The 25,785-nt window shown below is 36.8% G+C and overlaps 1 protein-coding gene across 1 annotated transcript in view; it reads left to right on the top strand.

The window, feature by feature from the left end:
• plcb1l (phospholipase C beta 1-like) overlaps positions 1-25,401 on the top strand; it is a 153,145-nt gene extending 127,744 nt beyond the window's left edge. The window contains exons 23-33 of the mRNA XM_087813062.1: positions 561-665; positions 735-850; positions 3,176-3,314; positions 4,882-4,935; positions 6,293-6,512; positions 6,593-6,761; positions 8,322-8,398; positions 8,460-8,549; positions 8,660-8,717; positions 8,826-8,912; positions 23,960-25,401. Coding sequence (XP_087669188.1) covers positions 561-665; positions 735-850; positions 3,176-3,314; positions 4,882-4,935; positions 6,293-6,512; positions 6,593-6,761; positions 8,322-8,398; positions 8,460-8,549; positions 8,660-8,717; positions 8,826-8,912; positions 23,960-24,187 — 1,343 coding nt within the window. The 3' untranslated portion in view covers positions 24,188-25,401. The remainder of the gene's footprint in view (positions 1-560; positions 666-734; positions 851-3,175; positions 3,315-4,881; positions 4,936-6,292; positions 6,513-6,592; positions 6,762-8,321; positions 8,399-8,459; positions 8,550-8,659; positions 8,718-8,825; positions 8,913-23,959) is intronic.
• The last annotated feature ends 384 nt before the right edge of the window (positions 25,402-25,785 follow it).

Below are 25,785 nucleotides of genomic sequence, written 5' to 3'. Positions count from 1 at the left end.
AATATATATATATATATATATTTAAATAATCCAATATATTTTTGTCTACATTAAAATCTGACAGATTTTGAACACGTTACTAATAAGAAACAGGATTATTTCTTAGATCCTTACATCAAAAACCAAGAACGCATGTAAATAATAATTAGTTAAGTTAAGTTAAGTTTAATTATTAAACTTGTAACTACTGTATCTCGTGTTAAGTGATAAGGCGCCCCCTAGCGTTAGTTAGTCTATTGTACGGGTTATTAACGTTTTATTTGCTTTTTGTGGCATTAAATTATCAATTAATTGACTTTACAAGCTAAATTTAATTTTTATTCGATATTTTTGTAAGAAAGTTTTCCATATAGTTATTCAGTGTGACTTTTATTTTCATTTTTTTCGACAAAACATCTACGTTTAAGCCTTCTTACATACTAATCGAGCAGTAAAAGAAACATTGTGACTCCTCTGGTGTGAATATACTGTATGTTTCTATTCACTATTTTCATTGAATATAGTTGAATCCTTCTATACGTCAAGTAGTTGCTGCTGATCTTCTTTCATTGCCCTCACAGGATATCACTACATCAGTCTGAGGAACGAGAAGAACCAGTCGCTCACGCTGCCAGCTCTGTTCGTGTACGTGGAAGTCAAGGATTATGTTCCCGACACGTTCGCAGGTGAGCGGACGCCACGTCAGCCAGAATCACTTTAGAAAATGTTGCCTTTGACGGGTTTTGATTCCTCAGATGTGATCGAAGCCTTGTCCAATCCCATCCGCTACGTCAACCTGATGGAGCAGAGAGCCAATCAGCTGGCTGCTCTCACGCTGGAGGAGGGCGGGGAAGAGGAGGGGGACAAAGAGGTGAGGGGCCACTGAAGTTCACTTTTACAATTACTATATATTTATTTGGAATTTTCGACATAATTAAAAAATATATTTATAATAATTATGTTGGAAAATGTACCGTTTTTCATAAGAGTCCACTATGACCTGATATTGTGATTCATTTAAGGGTTTAAGATGACAAATACTTCATAAAACATATTTTAAAATAGCTTTTTAGGTTGAATTGAGACATTATTTGATGTTACAAACTCACATTTGGACATATATAGTTGCTCGGTCCGCAGGCTCTATTTATATTTGACTTCATGTTCTGTTGAATTTCAGTTTGAAACTATAATTTAATGGAAGATAATTTGGTTATTTCTTGGAACAAACTTTTCGTTTATCATTTTAAATCATTGAGTAATTTAGTAGTATTTTAACATTCAGACAAACTTGACCTCAGACACAAATCCCCATCAATTCAAGACACATCAAATGCATTTTTTTTTTTTTACTTTTAGTGTTGTTTTGTTTCCTTAAAATGTCATCAGATAGTATTAGATGTTATAAGTTTGTGGTTTAATTGTAGATTTACAAAATCCAGATTCTAATATTCAAATTAAACAGTTTATTAGAGTGAATACAGCTAACACTGTTAACGATTAGCCAAGCTAGCAAATATAGCATTCAGTTTAAAATGTATTTAAAGAAAAAGAAATACCCAAAATAACTTTACTGTGTTGAGTTTAAATTTAATAGACCTAATTAAACTTAGTAAATTAATAAAATCTCGGCTCCTGGTATGAGTGGTATAATAAATTATATGTGATGTCATTTAAAGAAACAGTGTCTTTGAAATAGCCAAAACATGTAGGGTCAGACTTAGGGAAAGTGCGGCACTAGGGCCACATGCAGCCCTTTGTCTGTATTCATGTTGCCCTTGTGTGTTCAAAGGTTATGTAGAAATTAACAATTTCATTTTGTATTCATTTCTATTATTCTTTAAAAGTTTTGGTGGTCAAGGTTTAAGTTTAAAAAAAAATGTTCTGCACTTTGTCAAGTATTTATTGCCCCTTGAAAAATATTTAATAAACATTTTTAAAAGTGCTTTTAAAATATATATTTTTAAATGGAGCTATATAAAATACAACACAATCATAATTTTTGTATAATTAGCATGATTTATTTTATACTTTTCGCTCCTTTATTTTGCTTGAGGGGCCCTCCCTACAGCCACTTTATAAAGTGTGACCCCGGAGAAAACGTAATATACCACCACTGTGTCATGGGGTGGTTTTGGAAACTTCTAAATTGCGGTAAATGGAGATTTTCATATTAAAAAAAAAACTTTTTAAAGAAAGTTATTTTTGATTGAATATGTTTTGTTGTGATATGTTGCTGTTAACTCATTAAATAGTTTGTAAAACCATTAAAAAATGACCCAATTCACTAACTTAGCTTCTTTACTAAAACATTTTTATGGTCTACACTCCCTGAAAAACATTTGTGGGTCAAGAAAGAAGCCTAAGATTTTGATTTTTAATTTATATCTTAAGTCCTGGAATGAACTGGTAATTGAACACACTTGGTTCGAACCGATCGTGACGAGGAAACTTTTTAAATCGAAGCTTAACTGTCGGCAGAACTCTGACTCTGGTTTATCCAGACGTTAATCGAACATAATGATCGTCGCGGAAGACGGACGTGGAGACGCACACGGCCGAGTGTCTCTCGGTAATGGACCCGAGCTATGCATTAACGCTGGACAATGGATTTTATTTCAATTGTTTAATCTTGTTTCAGGGGGGGAATTTTGGGGGAACTTTAGAGCTAATCATTGCTAATGTCATTTCAAATGCAATCAGAAGAGGATATCGAGGAGGTGGGGTGGAGCGGGGGGGGGTTCAGCCGGAGCCAGGCGGGATAAGATCTGAGGGAAGATGTGAACAGATCTGTCTGGGATCGGCCGAGATAGCACACAGGAGTCCTCCACGGACGTGTCTGGAGGAGGAGGTCTGTTCAATTAGTGCCTTCTTTTTTATCTGATTTGCCGCTTGATGAGATTAGCTTCTGGGCCCGGCCCGCGGGAAGCTGCCTCGTCCGGTCGCCATGGCAACGGTAGCCATGCCGATCAAGACGTGAAGTCAAAGACAGAAGGCGACAGGTGGAGGTGAAGCGTCCACAGTGAGAGTTTAGAGGACGTTTAGAGGAGACGGAAGCGTCATGTTAAGAGTGGGTTACCAGAGCTACGTCTACAAAATACACAGCAGGACGCAGGTACAGAAGGAAGAAGATGATGATGATGATGATGATGATCTGTTTTTCCACTCACTTATCTTATCCCATCGTCTCTGACAGGTGGAGACGGGAAGTGATGCTCCGTCCGAATCCAAAGTGGACTCGAGGGTGGTGTTACCTGCGGAGAACGGGCTGAGCCACACACCCATCATATCCCCCAAACCACCTTCGCTCGGTGGACACCAGCCTCAGTCGGCAGGTAAACCATTTCAAAATCACGGCAACTTCATTCGGGAATGTTAGCTCATCGTTACAGTAGTGCTGTGTCTGTGAGGCTTCATGAAACGGCTGATGAGGCTTCATGATACACTGTCATCATTTTTAGGAAATGGCATCTCAGTTGAAAAATGATGTTACTTTGAATTAGTAGATCAAAGACAAAGGCATTGTATTTACGAAACCCACAGATTAAAAACAGTAAAAATATTAATTTAGAGTTTGTGTTTCACTCATTTTCACTAGTTTACAGATTTATTTTTTGGTGTAAAATTGACTGAAATAAGCGTCTTGACGATTCAAGAGCCACAGGGTAATTTTACATTAGATAAAGTACAATATTATTTCAAAACAAAACACCTTTCAGACAGAAATACTCAATTGAAAATAAATTGTATAAATGTTTTTCCTTTTCTGGAAAAATCTCAACTGTTAGCTATGATTTGATTGTATATTACTTTTTTATTCATAGATCCTCGTCAGAAATCATAAAAAATTGTTAAAAAATATGTAAACATTATGTATGATCAACTTTTTATCCTAATCAATTCAAATATCAATATTCTGAGGGTAAAAAAAACACTTATTCCAAAGAGGAATCGACAAAAATGAAGATATACGTATATAAAAAAGTAAAAAGTGGGGTCTCAAACTCAAAGGTAAATTCTTGGCAAGATGGGGCAGCAGACGGAAAGTTATTCACAATTTATGTTTTAAATTATAGCTAATGTTTTGTAAAATTACACAGTAAATTTGGGCCATTTTTGTCTAATTTTAAGTGTAATTTTAAGTGTCTTTTATCCTTTCCATCTTTCCGGATTTTTATTCCTGAACCAGATGTTATTTTACAAAATAAAAATGCCCTGCTTGACCAACCTTCATGAAAATGTAGCCATCAATCGGTGGGCCGCAAAGAATAATCTTTCAGGCCCAAGTTTGAGATCAGTATTTGTTTACTCGAAGCCTGAGATTCAGTTTTGGATTGTTTTGTGTTTTTAATTTTCATCTAATTTTCTTAAAATAGCTGCAGTTCTTTTTCATGAGAGCCTAGAGTTTTTTTTTTATTGGCCCAGTCGGGGAACATTCCTAGATTAGTTGAGAAAATCTGCAAAAGATGTTTTAAAAAATACATTTTTAAGGCTTCAATGATTTTTATTGTCGTTCCGTGTCTGGTGAGGCCAGCTTTACAACAGCACATCAAACTTTCCATTATCTTCTTGTGCACTATTCATGGCTCCCACCACGGACCGGTTTTATGGAGCCATTACTTTTCATGGACCAGCCTTCTAGGTGTGGCCGATTAAACTAAAGTAAGAGAAAAAAAGGAATGAATGTTCTTTAGAGGAATGTATGAGAAATACAGCTGATCATAACTCTGGATCTGTGAGAGACCGACCAGATTCATTGTAGTCTATACAAAACGAAGTCGCTTTTTTCACTAATTTAATGTTCAAGACTGTTTCAGAGATCAGTTTTGGGGTTTTGTTTTTTGTCATTTTGACAAAAATATGATCCTAGAATTGGGAAACTAATGTGATTTCTACCAACAGGCCCTTTGAAGCCAGCTGTGAAGACTGAAGACATCATCCAAAGTGTCCTCACTGGTGAGATTATCCATCATTCTTACTGTCATTTCCTTTGTCCTCAAAATATATAGTGTTTTAAAGGTAACATTATTAGAAAGATGGATAGATGGATGGATGGATGGATGGATGGATAGATGTATAGGTGGATGGATGGATGGATGGACTGATGGACTGATGGATGGATGGATGGATGGATGGATAGATGTATAGGTGGATGGATGGATGGATGGATGGATGGATGGATGGATGGATGGATGGATGGATGGATGGATGGATGGATGGATGGATGGATGGATGGATGGATGGATGGATGGATGGATGGATGGATGGATGGATGGATGGATGGATGGATGGATGGATGGATGGATGTATAGGTGGATGGATGTATAGGTGGATGGATGTATAGGTGGATGGATGTATAGGTGGATGGATGTATAGGTGGATGGATGGATGGATGGATGGATGGATGGATGGATGGATGGATGGATGGATGGATGGATGGATGGATGGATGGATGGATGGATGGATGGATGGATGGATGGGTGGGTGTTTGGGTGGATGGGTGGGTGTTTGGGTGGATGGATGGATGGATAAAGCAAGTTTCATAAAAACAAGAACAAAGTGCAAGGGATGACAAAGTGGAAGTAAAGAGAACATAGATCAGAGGAAATAACCAAAGAAAATGATACAAAGAGTAACATAAAATAACATCATCCTTTCACTTCACACTTAAAGAGTTTCTCTGGATGATGCTGTTTGCTGATGATATAGTGATTTGTATTAGCAATAATCTGGCAATACAATAAATAGTATTAGTAGCATGATACTGTAGGAAAAACAATGTTTATTTGTAGTATTGTCGAGTATTTGACAAACAGAATTTACAACCAACATGACTCTTGACAAAGTCGTAACTGTTTTCATTTGTCAAATATGTCCAAACAGTCGACTGTATCCTCTTGTCCTCAGTCATCGCTGGGATCTTGCAGGATTTCAGTGTTCCTTTAACTGCAGAGGCCATAATTATTGCTTAATTTAGTTGCAAAACAAGAATGAATAAAAAACATAAATATAAATATAAAAATAAAATAACTATGATAAAAAAAATATGATATGATTTGAAAGCCTTTAAAAAAGAAACTATATATAGGTGTCTCAATATATTTTCTCAGAACCCTAGTGATCTGTATCGAGCATACAAAAGAGTCAGAAAAGACTGGATAAGACAGAAAATAGTACAAAGGAAAACAAACCAAGGTCTGACGTTAAGGTGAAGAGTAGAGTGCAGCCACGGTGGAATGAGCGTGATCTGTAAGAGAAGACTGACAGCGGTAACAGTAGGACGATGATCAAGATGAACATGGTTGGTCTTCAGAACTGGAGGCTCAGTCGGTGGAGGAGCTGAAGCAGCTGAAAGGTTTCGTGCGGGAGCAGAAGAAGCAGTACAAGGAGATGAAGGAGCTCGTCCGCAAACACCACCGCAAGACCAGCGAGCTGATCAAGGAGCACACGGCTCGCATGTCCGAGCTGCAGAGCCAGCACCAGCGCCGGCGCTCGGCCATGCAGAAGAGCCACAAACGAGATGGTAAGAAAAGGTATGTAACTCCACGTTCTCTTACATCATCAAGATTCTCCTGATCCAGGTTCCTCTGAAACTTGACTCTCTGTGTTCCAGTCGGTCGGACTACTCTCTGTCCACCCTGGACCAGGAGCTCTCGGACCTGGACCAGGAGTGCAGTCAGAGGCTGTCGGAGCTGAAGGAGCAGCAGCAGCAGCAGCTGCTCACGCTGCGCCAGGAGCAGTACTACAGCGAGAAGTACCAGAAGAGAGAACACATCAAGCAGGTCAACATCGGATTTCTTCTTCAGGGGCCACAATATATGTACTGTCATTTCGTGAGGGGCCAGCAGCCTAAAAGAGGAGAGTTAAGAGCCATAAGACAAGAAAAAAAAAACATTAGAAACGTAAAATAAACCTCAGTAATGCTAATAATGTATTTATAAACATTTCACAAAACAAATGTAATCTCAATATTCACTCAAATTAATTTGAGGGACGAAGAAATATTCACCTGGACAAAATACAAAGAAAGAAAAGATAAAAAAGGACTTTAAACAAGGAAAGTTAAACATTGATTAATACAAAAGTAAAAAAAAAAAGTTAGCAGTCAGTCATTTTCTATACGTTGCATCTGTTGACCTCATGAGGGCCACATCAATACAGTTGGAGGGCCCCACTTTGCACTTTGTTCTTAATTATAGCAATATACAAAGTTAAAATGTAAAAAAAATTCTGCAGTGGCAGCTGGTTAATAGACCCTTAGCCATTTCATAAAGTTTTTTTTTTACTGACTTACTTCTAAGCTTTTATTATTAAGAGAAGGACAGCGTTACTCACTTCCTGTTTGCGGGGCCATGGAGAATTAGTGAAAGTAAGAACCGGAATTTCGAAGTTGATCCTGAAAGAAACTGGCAGCCAGTGAAGGGATTTAAGAATCGGAGAAATGTGAGTTCTTCTACTAGAGCGGGTCAGAATTCTTAGAGTTTTGTATTAACTGCAGGCGAGACGGATCCTTCTTGTTTAGACACGAAAACTGTTACAAAAGTCTAAACGAGAAGACCCATACGCATGGATTATAAACTACAGACCATGTTGTGATATCATTTTCCTAAATTTAAGGATTTTTCTCAGTTGAAGGAAACATATTTTGGTCAATTTTCTGCAGTCTTGTAATAGAGACGTGTCTTTTTCAAATACAACACCCAGGTTTTTTTTTACTGTATTTATACAGCACAATAATTAAAGTGAAACTATATGTTTTTGGAATAAGATTGTTTTATTTTGTATTTTATAATTTGTAACATTTCTTGGCCCAAAGTCTAGTTTTCCTTTTTTTTCCATCCTTTTCATTTACAAGATATACCTTTCTTTTTATTCCCACATTCCTGTTTGTTCTTTGGCATTTTTATATTTTAATCAAAATGTGTTCTTATATAATATATACATGTTTTTTAAGATATGTTACATTTTTTAACTAGAATAAGTTAATATAATGTAGTTATTTACGATATAACCAAATATAAGTTTATTTCTACAGTAGTTTACAGATATTTTTCTGCATCCCTTCTTTCTTTTCTTTGCACACACACACATGGATGATATAATTTATCTCCCTCTGCCCTGACGACTGGTAAACAAACATATATTTAATGGTTGAATAAACAGATGCTGACTTCTGCACATGATCGTGTGGAAAAACACATTTGCTCTGCTGCACCTGTGAGGTAAACACAAGGTTTGTTCAAGCAAACCACGGTGGAGCCTCAGCGTTCTCAGTGTATAAGAGTCAAATATTAAATGTTTCCTGCTTGAAGTGTTTCACGACTGGTTGTTTCTGTGTCCAGCTGGTGGAGAAGCTGACCACGCTGGCCGAGGAGAGCCAGAGCGCTCAGCTCAAGAAGCTCCGAGACGTCTGTGAAAAGTAGGCGTTCGTTCGACTTAACATTGAACGTCGAGGTTTGACGTGTCCGTCCTTTTCGCAGAGAAAAGAAGGATCTTAAGAAGAAAATGGACAAGAAGCGACAAGAGAAGATGAACGAGGTCAAATCCAAAGACAAGAATGTGACAGAAGAGTAAGAAAAAAAAACTTTTTGAATCACTTACCGTGTCTCACCAGCAGATGTCAGCAAACGCAAGCGTTGTATTTGTTGATTTCCTGTTTCAAACATGTTTTCTTCCATAGGGAGAAGCTGGAGATCAACAGGTCGTTTGTGAACGAGGTCGTTCAGTACATCAAGAGAGTAAGAGTTTGAGAAACGAATTCATCATTATATTATGATTTTTTACAGCATAAATCAAACGTTTAATATGAATTCAACTTATTTTTGTCAAATTGTTTGTGTGTGAAGCTGGAGGACGCGCAGAGTAAACGCCAGGAGCGACTCCTGGAGAAACACAAGGACATCCGTCAGCAGATTCTGGACGAAAGGCCAAAGGTAAACTTTACGAACATCAATTTCTTTCTTGTTAAGCCACGGTCTGGCGTCTCAAAAGCTCTTATTCTGGATGAAACGCAAACTAATATAAAAGCAGGCAAAGTCGTCTCCCAAATGAATGAAGAGTGTGGATCTAATTTGGCAGAAAACATCTCAATACTATTTCTAAAACTCCCAATTTTAAACTGATTTTACTGATGTCTTTCTCTGCATGTATCACGTATGGCTCTGGTGTCGCTTGTTCTCCGGGCTGCTGATCACAGCTTCCTGACAATACTTAACTAGAGCATTATTTTAGGGGTCATTTAAGGATCATCACTGATATTGTAACTGTCACTGTAGGACAAAGCTCCGCCCGAAGATCTCGGTAAGACTGAGCTTGCATTTTGATGGTTTTTTTCTGAAACACTTCCTGCTTTCTGCTTGGATGCATTAACAAACTAAAAGTCCTGTGGATGAGTGATTTAAAAAAATAACAATCTAACATTTTAAGATCAATGGTGAGTCCTGGGATGATGTTGAGTGTTTTAATCTGGTTTATAGATAAAAATCAGTTATTACCAAGCACTATTATTATTATTGTTAATATATGGATCTATAAATCTATGTGTCAAAGTAAAACATTTATGATTATGAATTTAAAGTTTAAGTTTGGTATATTAAGATCACCTATTTTACAAAATTAACTATTGATTCAATTTATTTTATTTCTATTTTTGCAGTTTTATTTTTATATATGAAGTTGCAAAGCCTCGGAAAAAAGAAAGAAGGACAATTATTATAACATTATTCATGTGTTATTGCGTCTCTATTTCTATGGTGTTGAAGATACATTTTCTAAGAGGCCGCATTATTATTATTAGTATTAGAAAAGGAACTTAAATTTGATATATTTCAGGGGAAAAAAATACTTTCTATTTTAAGTATAAATCTGTAGATATTTATAAGGTATATATATTTTAATAATTATTGTCAAGAAAAAATGATTACTTGTCAAATTAATTTAAATAAATATTTAAATGCAAATAAAACATACAAACTTACTATTATGATTTCTGAAGTTACTTTTTGAAATAATGAAGAATGAAAAAAGAAGAAATTCTAAACTGTAAGCCAGTGTTTTCAGAAATATTTCTATGTTCATCATATTTGGTTACCTTGACGCCAAGTCGGTTGTATAAGTTCAACCAACGACTTTATGTGGCCCCCGGGCTTCTCATGTCAATCTGATGTGATGTGAATGTGAGCGTCTGTCATGAATCCACATGAGCAAGTAAAATGGTAGATTGTTCTTTTATTTTATCTCATTATCTTTAAGTTTGAATGAACAGATCTGATGAAAGTCATCATTAAATCCTCTCAAAAACTATGTATCCGGTGACATACTGTAGATCAACAGCAACTTACACAAAACAATGTCAGAGCAGCAAGAACCCCATGAATAACAACATAAACAAGTCAACATCACATCAACTGTTTAAAGCTGTACTTTCAATGGTCGGTTCAGACCGTTCGTATGAAAGTCGTGATGGAAAAGACTTCGCCTGCCTTTGACTCGACTGAACATTGCTCATAAGTCGTTAACATTTCATAGCGTTGGACGGGAGCCAGATGGAATTGAGAAATAAGAGGCGAAAGATTAGATTCTAGACGTGAAGGAGTGGAGCTGAATCCCTGATCATGTCTCGTCAACGGCTGCTTGGTCTTGAGCTCGATGAAGAGACTTTTATCGTGTTGATAATGTGAAAAGAAATTATATTATTTATTTCAATTTAATTATGATTCAATCAATATTTCAATTTTATTTTTGTGTATTTCTTATAAAATATAATTATTATATTAAAACCTTAGACTAAGTTATTATAAGAATCATAATTCCATGTTTGTTTTTTTTATGAATTTCTGTTTATTTCAGCTTATTATTTACAAAACATGTCACACCTTATACCAGATAGACATTTTTTAACGCAGCAGTTTGATACAATTGACAAGGAAAATCACATGCTAAGTTAATCGGATCAGATTTTAGGGGATGGAGGATGAACTTGCTAACTTAATAGCTAGTTGTGGACAGTTATGCAGTTGTGTATTTTACAAACAAGGTAAAATACATAAGGAGGAAAAATGACTCTTTATGAAAAGTTTTAAACTTTTCAAGCAAAAAGAAAAAGTGGGAAATGAGGGAAACTTTCCAATTACATTTTTTTATCATCATAATGATCAAATTTCATATAATTTGAATTAACGTATCATTGAATTTTTGGGGGATTTTTCAAATTGTCTTTGTATTGGCCATGTATGACAAAAAAAACTAAATAAATGTGTCTTAAAACTTGAATTATATATTTTGTACAAAATAAAATAAGAGTCTGTAACCCTCTTGACTCTTGAGGGTCACGCTTTGCTCAGGTGTGGACCATGTAGAAGTGTTTGTGTCCAGTGAAGGGACAATATAACGAGAGTGAAGTTGTAAAAAGCTAGTTTGACTCTGTTATCAGGGAAAACAAATGTTTATTGAGACGGTTGCTGCGGTGAAAAGAAGCATCTAGATGTCAGGGTTGTGGTGCCACCTCAGCCCACTCGCAGTGGCCAGTGTGGGGGGATCAGTGACAACACAGAGCTGCAGCAGCAGGTGCTTCTGTCCACAGTGTGTGTGTGTGTGTGTGTGTGAGTGAGTGTCGATAAATGAGGTAGATACACTGAAGTGCAGGTCAGCGAGCGTAGATAATCATATCAGACCCGGGTTAGCATCCGCCTGCCGTTCGGGTCAATCTAGTTATTGATTTCAGCTTCTCTTGAGTGACCCTCTCTGGATCGGTGCTAACAGCATCCATGCTAACAACGTTATGACAGATGGTTTGACACGAAAAAAAAAAAAAGTCCCAGCCATCCGCCGACTAGCTTTACTTGATGAATCCGGAGTCCATCGCCGTTTCCCACACCAAAATATTCAAGTGACGATCCATCACAATCTTCATCTTCCAAATCGATATCCGGACCACGGAAAATTAGATTCTCCTGCTGGAAGCCATTACTGGCTAATACTCCTCAGACGTCTGTTCTAGTCGCTGACGTCCGTATATGCAGAGCTGCAGCTGCACAGGTTTGCGGTTGTTAGTGTGAAATATTTCATCGTTTTTTGCAAGTGCGCCCTCGTGGACTAATTCCGTGGATGTAATCGCAAGAGTCGATCATCTCTGCAGCGTGTTTGTATGATTTAATGGCCGCCTTTGGTTCTGCTCTCAAAGGGCTGCTGTAACATCGCACAGAAGAGTAATCTGGACTTTATCCATGTACTATACAGCAGTACAACCGTTATAATCACGCTGTCGTGAAAAGTTTAATAAAGGAGACCCAGGAGCAGAAGTCGTTGCAATAACAAGAGTAAATTAATGGAATACAATTTGTCACACAAACCTCCATACAAAGATTACAAGAAGGAATCCAGAACCGGAAGGCGGCCAGACTAAGAAGGCAAAAAGTAAATAACCAAAAGAAAACTCACCAAAAATATAGAAACAAAAGGTGCAGCTGGATAAAGAGACATGAATTATCAAAGAATCAACTTCAAACCAGACATAACTGTAGAACGAGCAGACGCTGGTCCACGTACGATCTGGTGTATATGAGGTCCAGTTAATGGGGATACCATCCCATTTATGGCTCACAGTGAAGCAGAAACCAAGTAAAAAACATAACATCATCAAGAAATAAATAACAAATTACAACAAATTAAAATTGGTAGGCACATGGACAAACATTTAGATAAAACTGTAAAGAACAAAAATCACATTGGTTTTGTGTTTAACTTGTTTACAAGGTACAGATTTGTTTAGTGAACTTGACTGAAATGAGTACCTTGATGTATCAAGAGTGATAGGCCAATATTATATCAGAGAAAAGACTATAATACTAGGGATGCACCGATCCGACTTTTATGTTCCTAATACCGATACCTGGGATACCTGGGCCTGTACTAACCAACTGCAGTGTTTAAATATTAACTTTCTTGCACTAATGTGATATAACACTGGTCACGCTTTGAATAAAAAGCTAATATAATAAATAAGTGTGGGTAGGTGGGTGGGTAGGTAGGTAAGATAGATGGATATAAAGATAGGTAGTTGGGTAGGTGGGTGGGTAGGTAGGTAAGATAGATGGATATAAAGATAGGTAGTAAGTGGGTAGTTAGGTAGGTAGGTAAGATAGATGGATATAAATATAGGTAGGTAGGTAGGTAGTTAGCTAGGTAGGTAAGATAGATGGATATAAAGATAGGTAGTTAGGTAGGTGGGTAAGATAGATGGATATAAAGATAGGTAGTTAGGTAGGTGGGTAAGATAGATGGATATAAAGATAGGTAGTTAGGTAGGTGGGTAAGATAGATGGATATAAAGATAGGTAGTTAGGTAGGTAGGTAAGATAGATGGATATAAAGATAGGTAGTTAGGTAGGTGGGCAAGATAGATGGATATAAAGATAGGTAGTTAGGTAGGTGGGTAAGATAGATGGATATAAAGATAGGTAGTTAGGTAGGTGGGTAAGATAGATGGATATAAAGATAGGTAGTTAGGTGGGTAGTTAGGTAGGTAGGTAAGAGAGATGGATATAAAGATAGGTAGTAAGTGGGTAGGTAGGTAGGTAGGTAAGATAGATGGATATAAAGATAGGTAGTTAGGAAGGTGGGTAAGATAGATGGATATAAAGATAGGTAGTTAGGTAGGTGGGTAAGATAGATGGATATAAAGATAGGTAGTTAGGTGGGTAGTTAGGTAGGTAGGTAAGAGAGATGGATATAAAGATAGGTAGTACGTTGGTAGTTAGGTAGGTAGGTAAGATAGATGGATATAAATATAGCTAGGTAGGTGGGTAGTTAGGTAGGTAGGTAAGATAGATGGAAATAAAGATAGGTAGTTAGGTGGGTAGTTAGGTAGGTAGGTAAGATAGATGGATATAAATATAGCTAGGTAGGTGGGTAGTTAGCTAGGTAGGTAAGATAGATGGATATAAAGATAGGTAGTTAGGTAGGTGGGTAGTTAGGTAGGTAGGTAAGATAGATGGATATAAAGATAGGTAGGTAGGTGGGTAGTTAGCTAGGTAGGTAAGATAGATGGATATAAAGATAGGTAGATAGATTGGATATAAAGATAGGTAGGTAGGTGGGTAGTTAGGTAGGTAGGTAAGTAGATGGATATAAAGATAGGTAGTTAGGTAGGTGGGTAAGATAGATGGATATAAAGATAGGTAGTTAGGTGGGTAAGATAGATGGATATAAAGATAGGTAGTAAGTTGGTAGTTAGGTAGGTAGGTAAGATAGATGGGTATAAATATAGGTAGATAGGTAGGTGGGTAGTTAGGTAGGTAGGTAAGATAGATGGATATAAAGATAGGTAGATAGATGGATATAAAGATAGATAGGTAGGTGGGTAGTTAGCTAGGTAGGTAAGACAGAGGGATATAGAGATACTGTAGGTAGTTAGGTGGGTAGTTAGCTAGGTAGGTAAGATAGATGGATATAAAGATAGGTAGATAGATGGATATAAAGATAGGTAGTTAGGTAGGTGGGTAGGAAGTTCCAGGCCGAGTACAAGCACAAAAGAAGCGTCTGGAGATGGTAGCAGCTGTGGCTATAAATATATGAAATCATCTTTTAAAAAAAGATTCTCTGTGATTTATTGTGCAAAATGGAATAATGAGTCATTATTAGGAGCCCGGCTTCGAAAACTGTGCCTAATGAATGCAGCCCATTTATCTCAGACAGCATATAGAGTCAAAAGGAGACGTTGTCTTCGCTCATAGTAAAAGTCTTTGTGAGCGAGCGTGACCTTGGGATGATCGTCCAGATATTCCCTCGATTAATGGAAGAATACGTTAGTGTGTGATGGTGGGTCTTATGAATCAGTGTGAGGACAGTACAACATCATTTCCCTCACACGGATCTGACCCACTTTCTCTCGTCAGCCCGCTAATGGACACTTATATCCGTCCCTGGTGGACCAAGTGTCCTCAGCAGCCTCCCCCGGTGTGACAGCGACTCCCTCACCGAGTCTCATGCAACATACGCTCATGGATTCAAGACCAGAAGAGATTTTTTTTTTTTTTTTTCCTTCTTTTTTTTTATTCTCCGGGAAAGTACATTGTAAGTGTGAGAACGTGACGTGGAGACAAAAGGAGACATGAGAGGTTTGTCGTCACTCCCAGCATGCTCTCTCTCCGGTGGCAGCGCCCTGGTAATGATCCAATCAAAAAGCCCCACAGGAGTTTGCACTTCGGCTAATCCCATTTTGACGCGATGTTGAGATCCATTATCCAACTTGACTTTATGTGGCCGTCCCCAAGGTCAAGATTTTTTTTATTTAATCAACAAATAACAAAGAGATAACTTCTCTTATTTAACTCTACTAAATACTGGAGTGGTTACGTAAGATGTTTATGTCTGTGTTTTTGGTTACGATTTAAAACTGGGTTATATTTGACGGCTGTTATAAGGGGCCGTCAAGCAAAAGCAAGAAGGGACAATGTCGTTTTGAAACTAAATAAATAAAAGAAAATAAATATATAATTAGCTGTTTCTTTGTTAGTTCAGTTTCCATTTTTTTGTATTGCAATAAAAGTTTATGTTTCTGACATTGTTTAATACTTTTTAATGTATTTTATTTGAATATTCTAAAAACAAACAAAAAAAACATGGCATATTAAATGTGTATTAAATAATTATAAATAATAGTATTTAAAAATTGAGGATAAAAAACAAAACATAAATGTATGAAGTATTATTTTGCCATAAAATAAAATGTTATATAAAAGTGCTTTAATTAAAAATAATAATAATAATTCAACATTACCCATAAAAAGGTAAAGATGAATAAATAAAAAAAACTTCCAATATAGATTTTTAGGAGTTAAACTCTTCAAAGTCAATGACCACACGTGGACCACATTGATAGAGTCGGAGGGACACAAGTGGCCCCTGTGTCCCCCATATCTGATCTAAAATGATGGAATTTTGATGGATTGTCATCTGTGTGGCTTTTAATCGGTGCTGCTTGTTGCTTCATTCAGTTGTCCTGCTAAAACGACTATGTAAATTTTGATCAAATCTAAGAAGAATCCCCATGAATTTAGTGACAACATATTTTATTGTTCTTTCAATCATCATCAGAAGTTTGCGTGTAAAGAAATTAAAAAAAAAATGTCATTTTACATTTTTTAACAGCTAGATGTCTTTGTTTTCATGTAAATCGGAAAATTTGCAACAATTTTAAACAAATTTCAAGTCATGGAATAAAAAGGTTGTTTATAGAAGCGACTAAAACTAGTGTTTTACCACATGCAACCCTCTGACTGTATTTATGGGGCCCTAATGATGTTTCAGTAAAACTATAAAAATCCTCCTTACAAAAACATTTTTTATTTAACTAATGTAAGTCATAACAGATCTTTGTTTGATTTATTTTCTTCTTTTTTGGTGAATATTTTTAGTGTTTTAATATCATAATCATTTGCATTTGACTTTTTATACATGATATTGATAATGTATTGCATTAAATAATATGAATGAAAATATGTGTGATATTAATACGTGTGAAAATATGTATAATATTAATATGTGTGAACAAATGTATAATATTCAATCAATTTAACACTTAAGCTCATTTATAATTAATTGGTTAGGGTCGGCGGCCCCTTACAGCAGTTAGATCAATGTTTGGACAGAGACTAATTATCAAAGAGATGCCCCTAAGTTCATCTAATTGCCCTCCTCTGTTCTAGTTGCTACATCAGAAGAACACATCGATCAGATCCAGTTTTGTGTAGCATGTATCGTACATTGTGTGTCCGTGCTTGGATGAGACGAGTGAGTCAGTGCGGTGGTTTCCCAGGATGCACTTTGTTACTCATATGAAAGTGCACATTATGACGCCGGTGTCTCCCCACTGTGCGCACGCAGAATCAATTTGCAAATCATACGCACACATGTTCACACACACACACACACACACACACACGGTATTCAACGAGCAGGAGTCCTTTACTGTCGTCATGGAAACTACCCCCCCTCCTCTTCCTGTACTTATATCCTCATCTATTCATCATGACTCTTCGCTATCTGCTAATTTAGGTAGAATCCTCTCGACGCAGTCAGAGGTGTGTGTGTGTGTGTGTGTGCGTGTGGGGGTGTGTGTGTGTGTGTGTTAGAGTGCGAGCACACAGGTAGTCGAAGAGTGTGTTGTTTATCTTTGTCGCAGTGAAGCCACCAACACGCCACACAACCTTTTGAAAGCCTTTTTTCCAATATTTGACTTTCATTTTGATCACATGGCGCCTCATAACGTGAGTCAAATATATTTCTATCAAGTCGCAGTGGAATCTGAATCCATCCATATATGGACGGGAGGCTCCGTCAGATCGACCGGTAAATCCCTGGAAAGCGCTGAGAAAAAAACTGGCTACAGGCGGAATATCTCATTACATAGATCTCACGCTAAAGGTTGGTTAAAATATCCATCATGGAGTCACAGATGGTTTTCCTGCCAAAGAAAAGGCTTTTACAGGATGAATTCCTGCAGTTTGACTTTTAGGATGTTTACGACATTCACTTCATCACCTGAGAACAAGAACTCAAATCAAATATGAATTATTAATGTTAATATTTATTCGACAATTATACCATGTTGTAGTTTAAGTTGGTGTCGCAGCAGATTACCAGGTGGTGATGGAGCTGAAGCAATAATACATAATATTTTAAGAAGATTTTCTTTCATATTTTTTAATGATTGGTTTCATTTTTTTTTTACTTTTATGCATCAGTAGATAGAGTTGAACTACAGTTGAACCAGAAACTAACACCACACAAGCTTTTATCTAATTTTGTAAACAAATGTAAATACAGAAAATGTCAACAGTGTTATGACAAATGTAGTAACACTCCTTCGACACTAGGGTGGCCAAGAAACACTTTTTAAAATGCTACTGATTGGGGCTTTTTTTTATTATTGAAATGAATATTGAAAAAAATCTAAAGATTAATTTGATCTCCATATTTATTGATTATTTTTGCACAAATAAATTATTTAGTTTGTAGGGGAAAAAATCATGTTAAAGTGTAACATATTACAAGTACATTTTTATATTATTTTTTAAAGTATATGAATTCAATCTTGTTGAGGCCGATGTTGAAATGTTTCTTATATTAAAAATAAAATGTTTTTTGTTTTTTTTTCGTTTTTTTCTTGTTTGACATTAAATGAAAATAAGTGAATAATGACAGGAAACTATTTTCATGTTATTCTCATTAGATTAAAACAAATCTTTTAAAATAACTAAATAATAATATTTCTAAATAACTACATTCAAATGTTTAAATTATGTTCCGGGGGTTCTAAGCCGTTTGACCTAAACAACTTATTTCACTTTATATCTATTTAAAAATGTGTTTTCATTCCAGTAGCATCAGTGCAATAGTCGCATCAAATATGTAATAACCTCTTTATTTATCTTTGTTAATTCATCAACACAATGTGACAAGATGGATTTTATTACTTCACAACCAAATATTACCTTCAGAAATATTGAACATTTTATTTTCATTCTGCTGCGAACACGAGGCAGTCGAGGAGCAGTGAGAGCGAAACATGAATCTTCATTTGTGCAGAAGCTCTCAGCGTTGACTAGAAAATCAGGAATATTGTAGAGAACGCAGTCGAGCAACTAAGTCGGATATGAAAAGTGGATTTCATGTAAATGAAGTAAAGGCACTTTATAAAAGTACTTTGGGTTGCCCGGGTCATTTTCTGGGAAGATTCCTGACAGGGTCACGATCCCTTCTCATCCATAAGTCATCGCTTTTTTCGCCCTAATTGGCCTGAATTTGGATGCGAGCCGCGGCCGTTTTTTTTTTTTCCGAACGTCTCACCCACCGCTGGTCACCGGCGTCGACACCAGAGCAGGAGAAACTCCTTCATTAGGCGGACGTGTCCCGGCAGATGCCGTTTATCAAGACGCTGTTATGTCAGCGCTGAAAGCAAAAGAATTAATTTGGTTCTTCAGAGGCCTCCACCGCTTCCCTCGATAGCTCCGCGGAAATGAGGACAGCTGGTGAAAAAAGGTCACAGAGTGTTGTATTTTTAGGAAAGTCGGAAATATGTGTGTGTGTGTGTGTGTGTGAGAACATGTGCGTGTGTTTGTTGACATCTGACAGGCCTTCAGAGATGAGAAGCAGATTGAAAATCTGGCTTGATAGCGGCTGCTGGTGAGAGGCCAACGAGAAACTGGACCACATGCAAGCAAGGGAGCACACACACACACACACACACACACAACACATCCATATAAATCTTTAAAATCATATTTTAAAGTCGGTTTGTGGAGTTTAACTGCATCCGAAGTGGTCAATACAGCGAGTCCAGAATAATGGCAGACAGATGTTTGGCGCTGGAGCTGTATTATTATTTCTCTTGGCCTCAACGAACCTCTGCGTGACCTTGCCTTGCTTGGCCTAAAATCTCCGACACGCCATCATGAAATCTAAAACTCTCCCCCCGCCATCTTGAAACCACACTGTCCTGAACTGACCCGTAAAAGCAGGCTGATGTTCACCACTGCCTTCAATCATTGTTTTGGGATTTCTCCAGTTACTGTGGTTTGTGTTTGATATTTTCTCAGTAATATTGTTATCACTATGTTACCATTAGAGCAAGTTAAATCAATCTATATCTATAAAGGGCACTTGAGTTATCTTCCTTATCCTCTCACAGGTCCTACAGATCTCTTCTTGGTCCAAAAATGACTGCCATGACCTGCGTCTATAAAGAACTATTTAGGCTCATTTTCTTGGTCATGTTCAAAAGGAACGTTTTAAACTAAATCAGGGCTGTGTAGCTCAATATTAAGCCATTTACAGCCTTTTAAAAGTCACAATTCCTCCAACATTTTTAGCCTTATTTTAGCTATTAAATCCTTCCGCAGTATTTTTCGGAATCGGTGGAATGATCGGACGAAAATGTATCCTATCAGCATGTTTAACAAACAAAATAATGTTTAAAACTACATTATATGGCCTTTTATTTTTTCATTTAAAATATTTTTGGTGGTTTCATGTCTTTAAAAATCCCCAACCTAGTTTATTGTTTTCCTTTTTATCCTGTATAAATTAAGTTATTTAGCTAATTTCATTAGTTTTCGTTTTTGTTATTAGCATTATGTGTGCTTATTATTGATTATATGACGTTGATAATAAGCTTAAGATACTTTTTTTGTATTTTTTTAAGGTTAGTGCAAGCCCTGAAATGCCCCAAAAAATATTTTTTAAATGATAATATTTTCCTTTTTTTAATGGCCATTTTCTCAGTAATCTTGCGAACTGCACAAACATTCAAAGTGATTACGCAATTAGAAAAAGTGTATTTCAGGTAACAAGTTTACTAATACTTCAATGCAGATTGAAGTGTAAAATGCAGAATATCTAACAAACCTGAAAACAATTTGTCATAGAAAGTGCTTCTTTATATAGAACATTTTAAATGGGATCAAACTGTGTGTATGTGTAATTGTGCATGCATGGCTGTGGTGGTTGAAACATTGTAAGTAGCATCACAAAAAGAAAATGTCATTTATTTAATCATTATTTAGTGTTTGCTACTTTTAAAGAAAGACGTAGGGAGTTAATAAGTAAAGAAACTTGTTTTAGAAATGTACATTTTGAACTCTACGACAAATATTCTAAAACCTTATCCTGTATATTGTTGGTTTAATATGTTCAGTTTGAAGTCATGGCTGGAACATACCAAAATAAATTAATGTGTCAGCGATAGCCCCCCCCCCCCCCCACCCTCCCGCCGCCCCTTGACACTTCCTGCTCCCACCTCCACCCCACGTGTCGGGGTGTCATCAGAAACGACAGATTGAATCGGGGGGGTGTTCGTACCTCGGCAGGCGGCGCGGAGGCTCTGGCACTCGGACACTGTCACACCCATAAGTAGGTCGTGCAGCGGGCGCCGTGTGGCGAGCGAGAGGCGCTGGGTCTTCAGCCATCTGCTGGTGAAGTGTGCTAGATATCCTCGGAGAGACCCACGGAGACGAAGAAGGGAAGGGAGAAGATGGAGGATAGATGGGGGGGATAGAAAGAGGGTCACCTTGAGAAAGTTGGGCCCCATTTTCTTTTTATGGATAAGCCAAATATCTCAATGATTTGTCGATGTATTTGAATAAAATTGACAACAAAACAAGAAAGAAATGATCACATGGTGGAGTTCTGTAATTCTACTGACTCTTTCAAGAAACATCTTAAGACGTTTTTATTCGTGCAGGCTTTCTCTTGATTTTCTGGAACTTTAAGTAAGTAAGTCATTTTTATTTGTATGGCGCCTTTCTAGACCAGGGTCACAAAGCGCTTAAACAATCAAAAATACTTTAAAGGTCATGATAAAACTGATAACACAACAGGAGTTCCAGAAAATCAAGGAAAAATCAGTTGTTCTCAGTTTTATCTTGACCTTTAAAGTATATACTTTATTGAGTATTGTTTTGATTGTTTAAGCGCTTTGTGACCTTGGTCTGGAAAAGCGCTATATAAAAACAAATTACTTACTTACTTACTTTTTTCATGTGTATGCTCCTTTAAAATTGGACGGAATATGTTTTTAATGTCTATTTAACATGGGGGACAGTGGTTGGGTCTTTTTTGTTCCACGAACAACTGAATTATTTATTAATTCATCTATTAATCTACTGCTTATTCCACGACTTCAAAGCCAACGCTCGGTGGATAAATGTATTTGGTTTCAGGAGGAGCAGCATCTGTTGTGTTTTCATCATTGATATTCTGACATGCTCTAGTAGAAGAACTCACATTTCTCCGATTCCTTAAAACTCTTCACTGGCTTCCAGTTTCTTTCAGGATCAACTTTAAAATTCTGGTTCTTACTTTCAGATCTTCCTCTATCTTTGCGCTTGACATCTTAAGACATTTTTATTTGTTCAGGCTTTTCCTTGATTTTCTGGAACTCCTGTTGTGTTATCAGTTTTATCTTGATCTTTAAAGTATATACTTTATTGAATATTGTTTTGATTGTTTAAGCGCTTTGTGACCCTGGTCTGGAAAAGCGCTATATAAATGAAAATGACTTACTTACTTACTTACACTGATGCTAACTATAGCTTGTTTACGTCAAAAGTCCATTAAATTAGACTAATTTCGTTTAACTTTAGATTCATTTTTTTGCGTCAAATGTGTGGTAAAATGATTGGACGATAAGTTGAGTATCACAAATGATGATTTTAGTCCAATTTCCTTGAGACACGTTGACGTCTGACAAAGTTTTCAGCATGTTATCAGAGAATTGAAAAAGAAAGTAGGACGCCCACACAGCAGCCTTGTCCTCCGCTGTCCTCTCCACAGGCTGAAGGTTCTGTTTTTCATTACTTTACTTCGGCAGATGAAGGTGAAAGATGTTATTATCAAAGTGTCGAGACAATGCGGTGGGAAAAAACACACACCGACTGGACATCGGTGTGTGTTTGAGGTGTTTGATTTCGGTGTTTTCCTTCCCCTTATATTTGAGACTCTGACACCATCTTAGCAGCTTTTTAATTAGCGGCCTCCCGCGGGATCCAGTCGGGTAGTTAAACAGAGAAATCAGCATTACAGCAATTATTGGTTCACCGTGAATACAATCTCGTCATCTGTAATCATTGGGGGCGTCTTGGCCTGAGAGGAAACATCTTCTGGTGGAGCAGTCGTGTGGAGGAGACGAGAGACTAAAGACTATCTTCATTCATTCATTTATTCATGAATCCATCCATTATAATACCTTATTATTATCATGAATTTCCAACAGTACTAATACTTATACTACTAATGTATTTTGGTCATATATTGATGCAAATTCAACCAGTATTGGTTCAAGACACATTTTAAAGTTGGTTTAATTTGCCTGACTGTCAGAAAGTTTCATTTTTTTGCTGTGAGTCTTCAAGGAATAGTTTTTAATGACTTTCTCTTCAAAACGGGTTTAATTTCCGATTTGAGACGTAATGTTTTTTTTCCCGATTCATAGATTATATGTTCATGGTTTAATGGAACTTTAAAATAATATGGTGCGGTAATGGACCTTATCCTAGAATCAGAATATTAAATGTTTTAATTAAAATGTTAAATGTTGAAACTTTTTTATTATTATTATTATTTTTTAAATAATTAAATAAAATAATTTTCTTAATTAAATTTAAACTCGTTTTCTTAATAATTCAATTAGAAAGTAAAATTTTTTTTTTTTTCCAACTCAAGTTTGACACTTTACTACTATATGTTATTTTTATCATATGTATCATATGTAGCCTCTTGAATTCAGTATTTTACTAATATTTTTTATTTATTTTGAATTTAAAGCACTAGGATTCAAAGAATGTTCAAGTAATAAAAAAAATGTATTTTTGAATTAATTAACTCAGAATATGAAGCTCTGATGCATTCATTTTTAATATTTATTTAATATATATTTAATATTTATTTTTTACGTAATTATTACTATATTTTTAAATCAACCATAAATATATAATTTATTGCATTTAACAAATTGAACCTTTTTTACCATGAAAAAATATTAGAATCAGTTATTCCTGATAAGGTTTAAACATTTGAATGTTGAATGTCTAATGGAACCAAAAAGCTTAGTAACAAGTAACAAAAAAAAGTAAATAAAATATCATATTTTGTCTGAACCTCCTGTTTGAGACCTTGGCTCCTGCAAGTGTTTGAGAGATGTTATTTTCTACTTCACTATTAAAATAATCTTTGAAATGGAAACTGTGAGAAATATGTGGTAATATGTAAAATATATATATACATGGTTTTGTTTAGATATTGAAGATGTCATTTTATAGGGTAAAACATTTTTATTTCATTCTTTAATATCAATTAAATTATTGATAAATTTGTTTCCATGAGATTTGTGGTCAGTTAAACAGGCCGAAAAGGTCTTTCGATAGTTCATTTGTGTCCAGGTGCCTTCAGGTGTCTAAAGTCCTAAGTTCTTCCCTCTCCACAGCTTCAGGGCGATCTGGACCAGGAGTACCAGGACAAGTTCCGTCGGCTCCCCGTGGAGATCCAAGAGTTTGTCCAGGACAGCAGCAAGGCCAAGCCTAGAGAAGACACCGCCCCGGGCGAGATCCTCGTCGGCTCGTCGACGGCCGAGAAGCTGAACCACAAGGCGTCGCAGTCGGAGGACGACACAGAAGATGGATCGACGGAGCGAGTCTACGACACCCCTCTTTAGAGACCCTCTCGCTTCACACTGGACACCGATAGGTAGTTCCGACCACGTACGGGCGCCCATGTTTGGTCCTGTAAACGACCGGCGGACGGACTTTTATCATTGACTCGGGCCTGAACCGGTGAGTAGGCGTCACTTTCCACGACCGGAGTTCAATGTAATAATGTAAAAAAAAAAAAAAAGTCTATGTGCTTGTGTTTCACCCGTCGTCTGTTGGGGGTACGACCGCAGGAAATACTTGAACCAACGCACGAGTAGTTGAATATCGGCCGATGTATAAGAAGGTGGTGGTTCTGAAGTCATCGTCGCTAGAGTGGAGTGTAGTGTAAACCAGCCTTCCAACCTTCCCTGGTTAGATCCATGTTTGCACTGAAGTCTCACAACACGTCGTGTTGCTGCTCGTTCGTCTGATCTCCTCTGAAACGGTCGAGGACGTGACGGTTGTACAGCGTCTGCATGAACCTGAACTGTAAATGTCACAGTAGCTCTGTAGCAGAGATGTTTATGTAAATCTATTTTCTTGGAGATATTTCATCACTGGGCAAAAAAAAAAAAAAAAAAAAAAGAAACACATTCTTCACACAGTAATTGTGTTGTTGACCTTTTTGAAAACACCACGACTAACAAGAACCGGATCCTGCTGTAGTTTTTTTTATTTTTTTTGAAAGTGGCCTTCCTTGTTTTACTGGCTCACTGTTTACTGGATCTGTGCTTCAAATATTTGACGGTGGAAAGTCTTCGCTTCTTTTCTTAAGATTTCGGTCGTCCATCCCGGGACTCAACCCGGAAAGGTGGTCCGGGGCTAGATTTAGAGTTTATCAACGGCTCATTCCGGGACCACCTGGGCTCTTTCCGTGGCATTTAAAAAACTCCAGGTGTTTGAACGGCTGCGGTTCCGTTTCCATGTGAGAGTCCTGTGCCTTTTTTTAAAAACAGCCTGGTTTGATGTTGAATGTGTGAAATGCAATATATTCTATGACGCTGTCGGATATTATAAAAAAGACTGTGTGCACTTTTGAGTCCAGTACCACTACTGAGTAATGCTTGTGACGAGCAGTGTTTCCATTTATTTAACCCCCCCCCCCCCCCTATCATTTTACGTGTATGCACTCTGGAATTGTAATGTATTGCTAACAGGTGAAACATGTTGATAAAGAGTTATTAGTGTAAAGGGAATTTGCCTGTAATTAAATAAATGTGGTTATTATTGTACTTACTATTGGACGTTTGTGTTTTTCTTTTATTTATCGTTTGTGTATTTTTTTGTTCTCTATTCTCTCATCTTTTCATTTCTTTTTCTGTCTATTCTTAATTTAAAGTGATGGTTCAAATTCAAACTTCCCTCATTTTCTACTCGCCCTCATGTCGACTAAGGGTTGGGATTATTTTCAGAGTAATCGGTTACTTTTTAGAGTTATAGACAGAAATGTTTGTTCATTTTAACGAATTATATGAATCTCATTGGTCTTCGTCCTTATCTTCGTCCAAAAAGACACTTAAAAACATCCAAATACCTTCATGGTGCTCGTCTGTCCGGTTTTTCTGGAACAATTCCTTTCTTTTTTTAAATAAGTCATTTTTGACGGAGAAAAATGCGACAA

Source organism: Callionymus lyra, chromosome 17 (genome assembly GCF_982586985.1).
Source record: "Callionymus lyra chromosome 17, fCalLyr1.hap1.1, whole genome shotgun sequence".
NCBI lineage: Eukaryota > Metazoa > Chordata > Actinopteri > Syngnathiformes > Callionymidae > Callionymus > Callionymus lyra.
The sequence above is the reverse complement of the archived record's forward strand: the minus strand, read 5'-3'. Positions and strand labels throughout refer to the sequence as shown.